Here is a 16,321-nt window from a genome sequence, read left to right as displayed (position 1 = left end):
TCGGTCTCGGTCACATGACACGTTCAGGGTCGGTCACATGACACGTTCAGGGTCGGTCACATGACGCGTTCAGGGTCAGTCACATGACGCGTTCAGGGTCAGTCACATGACACGTTCAGGGTCGGTCACATGACACGTTCAGGGTCGGTCACATGACGCGTTCAGGGTCAGTCACATGACGCGTTCAGGGTCAGTCACATGACATGTTCAGGGTCGGTCACATGACGCGTTCAGGGTGAGTCACATGACGCGTTCAGGGTGGGTCACATGACACGTTCAGGGTCAGTCACATGACGCGTTCAGAACGGGTCACATGACGCGTTCAGGGTCAGTCACATGACACGTTCAGGGTCGGTCACATGACGTGTTCAGGGTCAGTCACATGACATGTTCAGGGTCAGTCACATGACGCGTTCAGGGTCAGTCACATGACATGTTCAGGGTCAGTCACATGACGAGTTCAGGGTCAGTCACATGACATGTTCAGAACGGGTCACATGACGCGTTCAGGGTGAGTCACATGACGCGTTCAGGGTCAGTCACATGACGCGTTCAGGGTCAGTCACATGACACGTTCAGGGTCGGTCACATGACGCGTTCAGGGTCAGTCACATGACGCGTTCAGGGTGGGTCACATGACACGTTCAGGGTCAGTCACATGACGCGTTCAGAACGGGTCACATGACGCGTTCAGGGTCAGTCACATGACACGTTCAGGGTCGGTCACATGACGTGTTCAGGGTCAGTCACATGACATGTTCAGGGTCAGTCACATGACGCGTTCAGGGTCAGTCACATGACATGTTCAGGGTCGGTCACATGACACGTTCAGGGTCGGTCACATGACACGTTCAGGGTCGGTCACATGACGTGTTCAGAGTCAGTCACATGACATGTTCAGGGTCGGTCACATGACGCGTTCAGGGTCAGTCACATGACGCGTTCAGGGTCGGTCACATGACACGTTCAGGGTCGGTCACATGACGCGTTCAGGGTCGGTCACATGACGCGTTCAGGGTCGGTCACATGACGCGTTCAGGGTCAGTCACATGACGCGTTCAGGGTCAGTCACATGACATGTTCAGGGTCAGTCACATGACGCGTTCAGGGTCAGTCACATGACATGTTCAGGGTCGGTCACATGACGCGTTCAGGGTGGGTCACATGACACGTTCAGGGTCAGTCACATGACGCGTTCAGAACGGGTCACATGACGCGTTCAGGGTCAGTCACATGACACGTTCAGGGTCGGTCACATGACGTGTTCAGGGTCGGTCACATGACATGTTCAGGGTCAGTCACATGACGCGTTCAGGGTCAGTCACATGACATGTTCAGGGTGAGTCACATGACGCGTTCAGGGTCGGTCACATGACGCGTTCAGGGTGAGTCACATGACGCGTTCAGGGTCGGTCACATGACGCGTTCAGGGTGGGTCACATGACGCGTTCAGAACGGGTCACATGACGCGTTCAGGGTCAGTCACATGACATGTTCAGGGTGAGTCACATGACGCGTTCAGGGTCGGTCACATGACGCGTTCAGGGTGAGTCACATGACGCGTTCAGGGTCGGTCACATGACGCGTTCAGGGTGGGTCACATGACGCGTTCAGAACGGGTCACATGACGCGTTCAGAACGGGTCACATGACGCGTTCAGGGTGGGTCACATGACGCGTTCAGGGTGGGTCACATGACGCGTTCAGGGTCGGTCACATGACGCGTTCAGGGTGGGTCACATGACGCGTTCAGAACGGGTCACATGACGCGTTCAGAACGGGTCACATGACGCGTTCAGGGTCAGTCACATGACGCGTTCAGAACGGGTCACATGACGCGTTCAGAACGGGTCACATGACGCGTTCAGAACGGGTCACATGACGCGTTCAGGGTCAGTCACATGACGCGTTCAGGGTGGGTCACATGACATGTTCAGGGTCAGTCACATGACGCGTTCAGGGTGGGTCACATGACACGTTCAGGGTCAGTCACATGACGCGTTCAGGGTCGGTCACATGACATGTTCAGGGTCGGTCACATGACGCGTTCAGGGTGAGTCACATGACGCGTTCAGGGTCAGTCACATGACGCGTTCAGGGTCAGTCACATGACGCGTTCAGGGTCAGTCACATGACGCGTTCAGAACGGGTCACATGACGCGTTCAGGGTCGGTCACATGACATGTTCAGGGTCAGTCACATGACGCGTTCAGGGTCAGTCACATGACATGTTCAGGGTCAGTCACATGACGCGTTCAGGGTCAGTCACATGACATGTTCAGGGTCAGTCACATGACGCGTTCAGAACGGGTCACATGACGCGTTCAGGGTCAGTCACATGACGCGTTCAGGGTGGGTCACATGACGCGTTCAGGGTCAGTCACATGACGCGTTCAGGGTCAGTCACATGACATGTTCAGGGTCAGTCACATGACGCGTTCAGGGTCAGTCACATGACATGTTCAGGGTCAGTCACATGACGCGCTCAGAACGGGTCACATGACGCGTTCAGGGTCAGTCACATGACGCGTTCAGGGTCGGTCACATGACGCGTTCAGGGTCAGTCACATGACGCGTTCAGGGTCAGTCACATGACATGTTCAGGGTCGGTCACATGACATGTTCAGGGTCAGTCACATGACGCGTTCAGGGTGGGTCACATGACGCGTTCAGGGTCGGTCAAATGACGCGTTCAGGGTCAGTCACATGACGCGTTCAGGGTCAGTCACATGATGGGATATTTTCAGCAGACATTTTATAGATTCATTGATTAATTAAATGATTAATAATCAATAAATGTGCTTTTAAACATTAATTGTCAAACAGCCAGATGGAAGTAAAACATGTTGATTTAGATATTCAGTGTCTTATTGATCTATATATAAGATCATTATTGAGATTCTTTGCTTCCACAGATCCTAAAACCCAGTTTGATGAAACTCAGCGGTCGTATAAACCAACAGGCTCATATTTCCTGTCTGGCGTTTGAAAGGCATCCTGGGAAAAATAACTATAAAGTAAAAGTAGGCGAAGCAGGCGGAGAAAATGAAATAACAACCTTTTATCACCCGATAACTGCTGGGACGTGTTGAGAGAAGAGATGTGAGGAGAGTTTTAACACCGTGTTCTTCTCCGTCTCTGCAGAGCCGCACTTCCTGCACGCCATCGACTACGGTAACTACGTCTACTTCTTCCTCAGTGAGATCGCCGTGGAGTACACCGCCCTGGGCAAGGTACGCCTGTCTCTCTGTCAACGTCTCCATCCAGAAGTAAAGTCCGCTGACGTTTTATATTTGTGTGAATTGATAACAGATATTATTCACAGACGTCCATATAAGTCTCCAGAGAGCAGTTCTGTGTACAGCAGACGCTACTGAGCATGTGCAGGAGCGCTTCTCCGTTTACAGGTTGTTGTACTGCAGATCCAAACCTCTGGACCGGTAGATCAGTTCAATGTTGGTTTGGATCCAAAATCAGCAGAATGATCCTTTAAGTAACTCATTTAGTTTTAGAGAACAATAAGATGATTAAAACGTTGTGGTTTCTTTCAGCAGCCCGACAGTGAAACTAAGTGTGATGTTGTTACACGAGTCGTGTGAACCTGCTTCTCTCTGCAGGTGGTGTTTTCTCGGGTCGCTCGCGTCTGTAAGAACGATAACGGCGGATCTCCCAGAGTCCTGGAGAGATACTGGACCTCCTTCCTCAAGGTGACTCTTCTGAAATAATCAACTCTGGAAGTCATTTTCCACTGAGTCTGTAATGTTTGTATATCCAGACGCACTCTGACCTCTGACCTCTGACCTCGTGTCTGTTCAGGCTCGTCTGAACTGTTCGGTTCCTGGAGATTCCTTCTTCTACTTCGACGTGCTTCAGTCTCTCACCAACGTGCTGCAGATCAACCAGAGACCTGCTGTAGTCGGAGTTTTCACCACTCAGGCCAACAGGTGAACACTCACTTCTTCTTCTTCTTCTTCTTCTTCTTCTTCTTCTTCTTCTTCTTCTTCTTCTTCTGTCAAACCATCAGACCATCTTTCATACCATCAGAAAACCAGGCAGCTTGGTTTCATCCTCATGAGATTATTTGGTGGGTTTTGGTCATCCAGGTGTTGAGGTGATTGCAGACTCCTCATCCACAGTCTTCCTGCGTCTGAGCTGCAGCCGTCAGCTTTCCGTCCAAACGTCAAAACACATTTTAACTGAAATTTCAGAAAGTCGATGAAAGAAACTGTGAATGAATGTTTGTTTAGTGAATATTAGCAGTGAACAGTTGGTGCTGATTCTGATTCGACTGCAGTAAAGCAGAAACAGAAGATGTGATGAACACAGCTGAAGCCATGGAAACGTGACATCACTTCCTGCTGATGGAGGCGTTTTGATAGCAGCTCTGCGTCAGTGATACGGACGCAGAGAAACGTCTGCCGCCATGTTTGGTCTCTGCAGCGAGGCGGAAGCTTCAGGGACGTTTAGTCACATGTTTCCTGTATGACATCATTTATTCACTAAACTTGTTCTTATTTACCTGTTTGAATTTGTTTGTACTGATATGTTTTAAATATGTTTTGTGTAAGTCTTTCTAAATACTGGATGATTCTGCTTCTCCGTCTTTATTCAGGACCATAAAGACTGAGGTGTTAGAGGATGTTTGTATTCCTGCTGTACTTCCTGCTCCATAGATAGACTCACATGTGTCCGTATGTTGTACATGTGTGTTCACACTCATACAGTCTGGATGATGTAATGTCTGAATGTACTGTGAGTCAGAGATACAGCACAGAGCTCTGCGGCTTTCATCACATTTCAAGGGTTTTAATTTAAAAGTTTTCAGGGTTTTGGAGTCTTGGGAGGAAGTTTGTTTGATTTAGTTTCAGTTTTGGTTTATTGAGTCGATGTCAGTTCAGGTTTTAGGGTTTGGACTGAGCTTTCTTGGCATTCATGCAGTATCAGAGTCTCTTTTCCAAATGTCAAGACAGAATTATTGAAGCTTGTTGAACGTGGCTCTGTGTGTCTCTGCAGCATCCCCGGCTCTGCAGTTTGTGCTTTCTACATGGACGACATAGAGAAAGTCTTTAATGGGAAGTTTAAGGAGCAGCGGACCAGCGACTCGTCCTGGACTCCGGTACCTGACGAGCAGGTTCCCCGGCCGAGGTGAGATCCTGTGGGACACGTCTAAGAGTTTACAGCAGCATTTAAACGAGAACAGATCTGAAATGTCTTTGTTTGCTTTGTTTCCTGCAGACCTGGTACGTGTGCAGGCGACGGTCCGGCCGCAGAATACAAGTCATCTGTTCAATTTCCAGACGAGATGCTGACGTTTATCAAGTCGTATCCGCTGATGGACGAAGCCGTTCCCTCCGTCAACGACCGGCCCTGCTTCACCAGGACGTCCAGCAGGTAAGTAGGAGATAACACACATGCAGGATATCTGCAGCACTATAACCCCGAATGTCTGAGTGATGAAGCTACACCATTGGTCGGCTGGCCCAGTGTTGGAGTTTCCCTATTGGCCGTTGCTCTTTCAAAATGAATCAGCAGGAGCAGTTTGTGTTACGTCCTCAGGGGCGTTTACAGCGAAGCCCCGAGCGCTGCTCTCTGTCAGCAGGACTGAGACCGCAGGTTTAAAACACACATTTACCAACGACGTGTCTCACACGGAGGCTCTGACACTGACAGGAGCAGCAACCCACAGATACACAGAGACACTGACAGGAGCAGCAACCCACAGATACACAGAGACACTGACAGGAGCAGCAACCCACAGATACACAGAGACACTGACAGGAGCAGCAACCCACAGATACACAGAGACACTGACAGGAGCAGCAACCCACAGATACACAGAGACACTGACAGGAGCAGCAACCCACAGATACACAGAGACACTGACAGGAGCAGCAACCCACAGATACACAGAGACACTGACAGGAGCAGCAACCCACAGATACACAGAGACACTGACAGGAGCAGCAACCCACAGATACACAGAGACACTGACAGGAGCAGCAACCCACAGATATACAGAGACACTGACAGGAGCAGCAACCCACAGATACACAGATCTTACCAGCCTACACGGCAGCTAGCAGCTAGTTAGCATGGCTAGCATTATTAGCGTAGCCGTGCTGTGTGTAGCCTGTAGACTGTATAAAAATAAGGTGTAGCTGTGGTGTTTCTGGTTTAACAGCACTGTGCTGGGCAGGTGACAGGTGTGTTTACAGTGTTTGTGTGTTCTCACAGCGCGGATATAAAGACTGTTAGCCTAGCATGCTAATCCTACATAAACATATGGATGAGACCATACAGACATCCACAGATAGAAGCAGAGGAAAGCAGGAGGAGTTAACACATAATTAGAAGTTTTAATTCAAATTAAAAGTTCTTTTTCAAATCAAACATCCCAAGATATGAGTCAAAAGTTTTGTTCTTGCAGCTGCATTTATACCTTTTTTTTTTTTTTTTGACTCAAACGTAGCTTAACCAGTCATGTGATGCTACTTCAGTACACTTTACCAGCAAATATTACTGGGACCACTACAGAAAACTACAGATGAACATTTAATATTCAGGAATTCACATTATAGACACGACCGCTGACTGTCCCTGTAACACATTGACCATCAGTGGTTCAGACACATACGAGGTTTTGATCTAGTCTTGTTTGTGTCAACTTGATTTATGGAGGATGATAAAAATGTACTTGTAATAGAAAAAGACTTTGTTCTTCCTCTGTGCTCTGCTGCTCTCTGATGGATAATTACACTCCTGAACACACTGACTTACAAGATGCAACAGTAGAATTATCTTCAATCTCCTCACTGCCAGCGTGGCTGATAAAAGACGACGTTATCTCACTCTGCAATACTGAGAGTTTAAAAACTGTTTTAGCATCTAAATGTAGCCGTTAATCTGATCTCAAGTTCAAGAATAGGATTTGTTTTAATCAATAACCACCAGCAGTGGAAGAAGTACTGCAGTAAAAGTACATAAGTATTATGAGCTTGATGTAGTTAAAGTATTGCAGTAAAAGTACATAAGTATTATGAGCTTGATGTAGTTAAAGTATTGCAGTAAAAGTACATAAGTATTATGAGCTTGATGTAGTTAAAGTATTGCAGTAAAAGTAGTGGTTTGGTCCCTCTGACTGATATATTATTATATATGACATCATTAGATTATTAATAGTGAAGCATCAGTGTTAGAGCAGCATGTTACTGTTGTAGCTGCTGGAGGTGGAGCTAGTTTACACTACTTTATATACAGTTAGCTAGTTTAGTCCAGTGGTTCCCAACCTAGGGGTCAGAAGTATAAAGTAGCATCACATGGAAATACTGCAGTATTTGAGTAAATGTATTTAGTTACTTTTCATCATTGAAATATTCACATGAGCCTAAAGTGTAGAAGAAGAACTGTGAGGTCAGAGATAAAGTGGAGAATGTGAACTGAAGCCTGAAGATAATCGTTGGAATCATCTTTGATTAGTCGGCGGTCGACAGGAAACGCTTCCCTCTCTGTGCGTCTGCCTCGCTGCTCTAAAAACCTTCTTTAATCTGCGTCTGCAGGTTTCAGATGAGTTTCTGATGGATTGTAATTACTAGTCTGGAACAAGAATCAGACTCTTAATTCCACGTATGAATTAGCCTCCTCTCCAGAAAGGCCTGAGCTGACCCAGATAATGATGCAGAGATCCTCTCACTGTTAGATAACATCAGTCTGAGGGACTTGTCCTCACGGAGACCACATACATCTACAGTCTCTGACGGGTCGTATTGGTCCATCGTAGGATGACTGATAATCTGTTGATTGTTCAGTGGATAAAATGCTGATCATTATTCTCTCAAGTGAACATGTTCAGATGACTTGTTTTGTCTGAGCAACAGTCACAAACATGTTGAGTTTACTGTCATGGAAAACTGGCAAACCATTAACCATCGAATCATTTCAGCTACAGGAGGCCGTTCAGTCAGCAGCGCCTCCGTCTTCATCGGTGCTAATTTAAGAGGAAGAGGGTCTGTTTTTATTGAGACTTAGTTTTGATTACACATGCAGCCACATATTCAGCACATGTCCAGCTCTATATTTATATTCTGGGGCTCTACTGGAATATCTTTGTATGATTTCCAATTTAAAACTCCTTATTTATCTTCTACTGGTCCTTTATGCAGCCCCTCAGTTCAGCCTCTGTCTGAAACAGGCCGTTTTAGCTCCTGTCTCTTTAAGGCCCCGCCTCCTGATGAGCCCACTCTGTTCTGATTGGTCAGCTTCAGGAAGCTTCCTCCGGCTCCGGAGGCTACGTAAACAAACTATAGTAGCAGGATTTCACTTCTTCTTCTCCTTCTTTACTCTAAATGTCAACTTCTCAGATCCATCCGTACATGTTGGAGCTGAACAACACATGGAAACACCTTAGCAACCACCTTAGCAACCACCTTAGCAACCAAGGCTACAGAACAGACGCATGTTTATGGGTATGACAGTAAAAGAAAACATTGCAAATGCAGCGTCAGAGCAGATTGAAGCCCTGACTTTTGACTTGCAGGCAGCATTTCTACAGACATTCACCTCAACATCCGACATCAGGACATAAATAACAGGAAACCACTAAAAGCAGAATATGAGGCCTTTAAAGGTTTTAAAACAGGATTTCATATTCTGTCTTTCTCCCTCTCAGGTCCAAGCTGACCCAGATCGTGGTGGACGTTTCAGCCGGTCCCTACAAGGACCGGACCGTGATGTTCCTGGGCTCAGACGACGGCCGAGTCCTGAAGGTTTTGGCCAGCACGCATCCCAACGACAGCTTCGGATCCAAACTGCTGGAAGACATCGACGTCTACAACCCGTCCAAGTAAGAAGAGAGTAGAATCTTCTAGTGCTGGTCTCAAACATGTGATATCCATAATAATACTCTGCTCCTGTCTGTGTGTGCAGGTGTAACGTTCAGGGTCAGGAGGACAGGAGGGTTCTGGGCTTAGAGCTGGATAAGGACCATCATGCCTTGTTCGTAGCGTTCACCAGCTGCGTCATCAGAGTGCCGCTCAGCCGCTGCTCGCAACACGGAGCCTGCAAACAGTAAGAAAACTCAAACTGCATCAGTCAAACTAAATAAAGCAGAAGAAACTTGACTTTTCTGAATCGAGCAGCACAGAAGTCATTAAAACACCATCATTTATTTAATTCTGGCAAACTAGTATGAGAATGGGGGGAATCTTTTTAAACATTAAAATGTGGAGCTTAATTTAGCAACACAATCAATATTGTGTAGAAGCGGCGAGCTGGAGGGGAAACGGGGAAGCCGAGTCTGAATAGTTAAATATGAACAAAAGGGAGCTCGTTTATAGACGTCATTAGAGCAGCTCACTGCCCAAATTAGAGCTCATTCATCACTGGAGATACGCACACACACACACACACTCACACACACACACACTCACACACACACACACACACACACACACACACACACACACACACGCTAATCAGACTGGTTTTAATTAGCGAGTGAATGAACGCCAGCTGCACAGATGAACAGAGGCTCCAGCAGCTGCGTCTCACTTCATCACCAATAAAACTTTAACAAAGATGTTTGACTGAGAAGATGTGACAAATCAATCAATCTATCAATCAATTACTTCATTTATCCACAACTGGCAGCTGGTTGTGCAGCAGTGAAACACAGACGCACTTGAATACAATTATCTATTGTTTAGTATAATAATGTAAAATCTGAGGATGACTCGACTGCTGAGATCCTCATGTGAGGTCACATGACTCCACATAATATAACATAACACAAATATAATATAACACGTGTTAAAATGACACACACACAGGTCAGCTCGCTGCTTCTTTCCATCTGTCTGTCGTCTGTTTCTCTTCTTTCTTCCTCTCTTCTTCCTGTTTTCATCTTTCACTCTTTTCTCTCATCTCATCGTTGTTCTTTAACGAGCTTCCCTCTTCTCTCTCTCCGCAGGGCCTGTCTGGCGTCTCGTGACCCGTACTGCATCTGGCTGCGGACGGGAAGTTGTGCCAACATGGCGCCTGGTTTCAAGTACGTGTCACTTCCTCTTCCTCTCTCTAATTCCTCTCAGCCGTCATCAATCTGACAGCTAATAAAGTTCCGACGGCTCGGCTCGTATATCTGCCGCGGCGAGCGGAGGCTCGTATATCTGCCGCGGCGAGCGGAGGCTCGTATATCTGAGATGTAGATCCGTGATGCCTTTCACACCGGCAGCCAAAGTAAAAGGATGGATGGGGGAACATAATGGGAACAAATGTTAAAATGCACGTCAATGTGCACTCTGCTGCTATAAATCTGTTGTTATAAAGCTTTGCTGAAAGAGACTCATCATCAGTTTGTCTTCGTGCTGCTCCTCGTGGAAGCTGCAGGATATGAGTGAAACATTCAAACTGTGTTTTTAATGACTGCAGCGTTTCATCAGATTGCAATATTTTATATGTCTGCTGCATCATTTTAGACATGTTTCCTCAAAGTTCAGCCTGAAATCTTTTCTTATGTCTTTGGAAACTTTGTTATCTTCTCTAGAATCTGAAATGTTATTTGATGTTTGAACAAACAAACATTTCAGTGTTGTCCATGACTGCAGTGCTTTTCCTCCCAGTGTTACAGATTGTTCATAATCACCAAATTATATTGATATTTAATGAGGAAATACACAGAAAATTAACCTGCAACCTGCTGAAATGCTTCCTGTTTCTGCACCAAAACAGACGATGTTCATTAAATCAAGTCTGAGTGGAGACTGATGCGAGGAATAAAACCTGATGAAGAGGATTATTATAATATATAATAATATTTCTCACTACAAACACGTTGCACAAGTTCGCTGTTTTCATTCTGGAGTTTAAGACAAAGTCAGAAGATGAGATGAAACTCAGAGACGGTGCTGAGGAACAGTGTTAGTCGTGACTGCGGCAGACAGCTTCTCAGTCACTGATCTGCAAATCACACAGCCGTCACGAGCATCACAAGCATCACAAGCGTCCTGAGCATCACAAGCATCACAAGCGTCACAAGCATCACAAGCGTCACGAGCATCACGAGCATCACAAGCGTCCCGAGCATCACAAGCGTCACGAGCATCACGAGCATCACGAGCATCACAAGCATCACGAGCATCACGAGCATCACGAGCATCACAAGCATCACGAGCATCACGAGCATCACAAGCGTCACGAGCATCACGAGCGTCACGAGCATCACAAGCGTCCCGAGCATCACGAGCATCACAAGCGTCACGAGCATCACGAGCATCACAAGCGTCCCGAGCATCACAAGCATCACAAGCGTCACGAGCATCACAAGCGTCACGAGCATCACAAGCGTCCCGAGCATCACAAGCGTCCCGAGCATCACGAGCATCACAAGCGTCCCGAGCATCACGAGCGTCCGGAGCATCACAAGCGTCCCGAGCATCACAAGCGTCCCGAGCATCACAAGCGTCACGAGCATCACAAGCTTCACGAGCATCACAAACATCACGAGCATCACAAGCGTCACGAGCATCACAAGCGTCCAGAGCATCACGAGCATCAAAAGCGTCCCGAGCATCACAAGCGTCATGAGCATCACAAACATCACGAGCATCACGAGCATCACAAACATCACAAGCATTACGAGCATCACAAGCATCACAAGCATCACAAACATCACAAACATCACAAGCATCACAAGCATTACGAGCATCACGAGCATCACGAGCATCACGAGCGTCACGAGCATTACGAGCATCACAAGCATCACAAGCATCACAAACATCACAAGCATCACGAGCATCACAAGCATTACGAGCATCACGAGCATCACGAGCATCACAAACATCACGAGCATCACGAGCATTACGAGCATCACGAGCATCACGAGCATCACAAACATCACAAGCGTCACGAGCATCACGAGCATCACAAGCATTACGAGCATCACAAGCATCACGAGCATCACAAACATCACAAGCATCACGAGCATCACGAGCATCACAAGCATTACGAGCATCACAAGCATCACAAACATCACAAGCATTACGAGCATCACAAGCATCACGAGCGTCACGAGCATCACAAGCATCACAAACATCACGAGCATCACGAGCATCACAAACATCACAAGCATTACGAGCATCACAAGCATCACGAGCGTCACGAGCATCACAAGCATCACAAACATCACGAGCATCACGAGCATCACAAACATCACAAACATCACGAGCATCACAAGCATTACGAGCATCACAAGCGTCACGAGCGTCACGAGCATCACAAGCGTCCCGAGCATCACAAGCATCACAAGCGTCACGAGCATCACAAGCGTCACGAGCATCACAAGCGTCCCGAGCATCACAAGCGTCCCGAGCATCACGAGCATCACAAGCGTCCCGAGCATCACGAGCGTCCGGAGCATCACAAGCGTCCCGAGCATCACAAGCGTCCCGAGCATCACAAGCGTCACGAGCATCACAAGCTTCACGAGCATCACAAACATCACGAGCATCACAAGCGTCACGAGCATCACAAGCGTCCAGAGCATCACGAGCATCAAAAGCGTCCCGAGCATCACAAGCGTCATGAGCATCACAAACATCACGAGCATCACGAGCATCACAAACATCACAAGCATCACGAGCGTCACAAGCATTACGAGCATCACAAGCATCACAAGCATCACAAACATCACAAACATCACAAGCATCACAAGCATTACGAGCATCACGAGCATCACGAGCATCACGAGCGTCACAAGCATTACGAGCATCACAAGCATCACAAGCATCACAAACATCACAAGCATCACGAGCATCACAAGCATTACGAGCATCACGAGCATCACGAGCATCACAAACATCACGAGCATCACGAGCATTACGAGCATCACGAGCATCACGAGCATCACAAACATCACAAGCGTCACGAGCATCACGAGCATCACAAGCATTACGAGCATCACAAGCATCACGAGCATCACAAACATCACAAGCATCACGAGCATCACGAGCATCACAAGCATTACGAGCATCACAAGCATCACAAACATCACAAGCATTACGAGCATCACAAGCATCACGAGCGTCACGAGCATCACAAGCATCACAAACATCACGAGCATCACGAGCATCACAAACATCACAAGCATTACGAGCATCACAAGCATCACGAGCGTCACGAGCATCACAAGCATCACAAACATCACGAGCATCACGAGCATCACAAACATCACAAACATCACGAGCATCACAAGCATTACGAGCATCACAAGCGTCACGAGCGTCACGAGCATCACAAGCGTCCCGAGCATCACAAGCATCACAAGCGTCACGAGCATCACAAGCGTCACGAGCATCACAAGCGTCCCGAGCATCACAAGCGTCCCGAGCATCACGAGCATCACAAGCGTCCCGAGCATCACGAGCGTCCGGAGCATCACAAGCGTCCCGAGCATCACAAGCGTCCCGAGCATCACAAGCGTCACGAGCATCACAAGCTTCACGAGCATCACAAACATCACGAGCATCACAAGCGTCACGAGCATCACAAGCGTCCAGAGCATCACGAGCATCAAAAGCGTCCCGAGCATCACAAGCGTCATGAGCATCACAAACATCACGAGCATCACGAGCATCACAAACATCACAAGCATCACGAGCGTCACAAGCATTACGAGCATCACAAGCATCACAAGCATCACAAACATCACAAACATCACAAGCATCACAAGCATTACGAGCATCACGAGCATCACGAGCATCACGAGCGTCACAAGCATTACGAGCATCACAAGCATCACAAGCATCACAAACATCACAAGCATCACGAGCATCACAAGCATTACGAGCATCACGAGCATCACGAGCATCACAAACATCACGAGCATCACGAGCATTACGAGCATCACGAGCATCACGAGCATCACAAACATCACAAGCGTCACGAGCATCACGAGCATCACAAGCATTACGAGCATCACAAGCATCACGAGCATCACAAACATCACAAGCATCACGAGCATCACGAGCATCACAAGCATTACGAGCATCACAAGCATCACAAACATCACAAGCATTACGAGCATCACAAGCATCACGAGCGTCACGAGCATCACAAGCATCACAAACATCACGAGCATCACGAGCATCACAAACATCACAAGCATTACGAGCATCACAAGCATCACGAGCGTCACGAGCATCACAAGCATCACAAACATCACGAGCATCACGAGCATCACAAACATCACAAACATCACGAGCATCACAAGCATTACGAGCATCACGAGCATCACGAGCGTCACAAGCATCACGAGCATCACAAGCATCACAAGCATCACAAACATCACAAGCATCACAAACATCACGAGCATCACGAGCGTTACAAGCATCACAAGCATCACGAGCATCACAAGCATCATCTAGCTCCACCTCCAGCAGCTACAGGTTTCAGGTTTAACCTCTTAGGTTAACTGATGATCTTCTTCTCATCTGCTCTCAGACTCATTACGAGCCGCTGCAGCCGGACAGATGTGAACATAAATGCACTCGTGCAGCCGTTAGGACGACTGCATGAAGTGGTTATTTAGTCTGTGCTGCAGCTGCAGGAGAGAGAAAACATTTCAGAGTTTATAACTGATGATATTTACAGACGAGGAGGCTGGAGCTCCTCCAGGATTAAAACAACTCCTTCCCCGACACACAAATATGAAAATCGTATCGCTTCGACCTGCAGGGAAGCAGCAGACACCTCAGCTGCAGATCGATGGTCATGAAGTGTTGTGGAGACGCAGCAGAGCAGGCGGCTACCTGACACTGCAGTTATTGATTGGACGGGAACACATCTGATTTCACAAGCTGCTCGCTGCTCTGTGTGTGTGTGTGTATGTGTGTGTGTGTGTGTGTGCGTGTGTGTGTGTGTGTGTGTATGTGAGTGTGTGAGTGTGTGTGTGTGTGTGTGCGTGTGTGTGTGTGTGCGTGTGTGTGTGTGCGCGTGTGTGTGTGTGTGCGTTTGTATCGATGGACTGAAACACAGGAGATTTCGTCTTCGGGCTCGACTCACGTGTCTTGAATCCAGAGTGAAGTTGGAGGCTTTTGGGAGTTTAAAGAAACACTTGGAGGAAAGTTTTAGCAGGTTTTGGTCGATTAACAACAAACCAGCCGCACTTTAAATGACTTTAAATCTGATACATTTACATAAATAATTAGAGGTTTGATGGAGCAGTGAGAAGAAAAGAAAGACATTAGATAACTGTGACTGTGTGTGTGTGTCAGTCATTTAGAGTCAAATTGTTTCATGTCAGAGCGAAACGTCTCTCAGCTTCAGATTTCCAGCTGGTGTTTTATAAATCGAGTCTCTTTGTGCTTCAACACGTCCATCAGATGTGAACATGATCAATGTCAAACACAAATATTCCAGCAGGCGTTTTTAATCCCCGTATTGATCTCAGGTCAGACTGAATGTGATGTTCTCCTCAGCTGACGACTCTTTATATTCCACCGTCTCCTTTTGATGTGTCTTTCCTCGCCGATCGATGCTTCACGGCGCCTCGAGGGGGGGGGGGGGGGGTCGTGTGTTGTTTCTGGAACAGTGAAGATTTTTCATAGACTGTTGATCCGGAGGAGGGCGGGTTTCAGACCTTCAGGACAATCTTTACTGGGATTAGAGAGGCTGAACAGTGCTGGACGCAGCATCTTCAGACTCATAACATCTACAAACAGTTCAGGAGATCAACAGTGAAAAAATAAGAAAGCAGACAAAGAGTTTTTGTTGTTTGTTCAGTGTGGAGGGAAAGAGTGTCCGTCTGTCTTTGTCAAGTTTAGTGGAAAGAAACTGCAGGTTTTTAGATCAGATTCAACTTTATTGACATTGAACAAGTACGTAACAACCAGATGCAGTTGGCATCTGACCAGAAGTGCAGTTCAGGCATAAAGTGCAGACGTACAGAATATAAATTACTGCAAACATGTACAAATGATGCAGTATGTTGTATAAATATATAATAGTATATATAAAAAGTTCAGATGGTTTCACAGTTTATTACACTTCAAATACAAATTCAGTTTTATTTATAAAGCATCAAATCCCAACAGAATAGAGCAGAGCAGGTCTAGACTGAACTCTTTACTGTACAGAGACCCAACATTCCTCCAGCAGAACCGGACTCTAACGGACCGGACGCCGTCTGCCTGACCGGGTGGGTGAAGGCAGATGGAAATACTCAAGTACAAGTACCTCAAAACTGTACTGAAGTGCAGTACTTGAGTAAATGTAGTGAGTTACTCATGCTGAGGATCAAATCTTCCTCCTCTTCCTCCTCTTCCTCCATTAAT

At 47.1% G+C, this 16,321-nt stretch overlaps 1 protein-coding gene across 1 annotated transcript in view; it reads left to right on the top strand.

Annotated features, from left to right (window-relative positions):
• Window positions 1-2,544: 2,544 nt before the first annotated feature.
• LOC121913383 (semaphorin-6D-like) overlaps window positions 2,545-16,321 on the top strand; it is a 51,348-nt gene continuing 37,571 nt past the window's right edge. The window contains exons 1-9 of the mRNA XM_042436092.1: window positions 2,545-2,551; window positions 3,144-3,232; window positions 3,617-3,706; window positions 3,816-3,943; window positions 5,013-5,144; window positions 5,235-5,390; window positions 8,665-8,838; window positions 8,922-9,062; window positions 9,964-10,041. Of these exons, the coding sequence (XP_042292026.1) occupies window positions 2,545-2,551; window positions 3,144-3,232; window positions 3,617-3,706; window positions 3,816-3,943; window positions 5,013-5,144; window positions 5,235-5,390; window positions 8,665-8,838; window positions 8,922-9,062; window positions 9,964-10,041 (995 nt within the window). The remainder of the gene's footprint in view (window positions 2,552-3,143; window positions 3,233-3,616; window positions 3,707-3,815; window positions 3,944-5,012; window positions 5,145-5,234; window positions 5,391-8,664; window positions 8,839-8,921; window positions 9,063-9,963; window positions 10,042-16,321) is intronic.

The sequence above is a fragment of the Thunnus maccoyii genome, chromosome 15, assembly GCF_910596095.1.
Source record: "Thunnus maccoyii chromosome 15, fThuMac1.1, whole genome shotgun sequence".
NCBI lineage: Eukaryota > Metazoa > Chordata > Actinopteri > Scombriformes > Scombridae > Thunnus > Thunnus maccoyii.
Note: the sequence above shows the minus strand (reverse complement) of the source record. Positions and strands in the feature narration are given on the sequence as shown.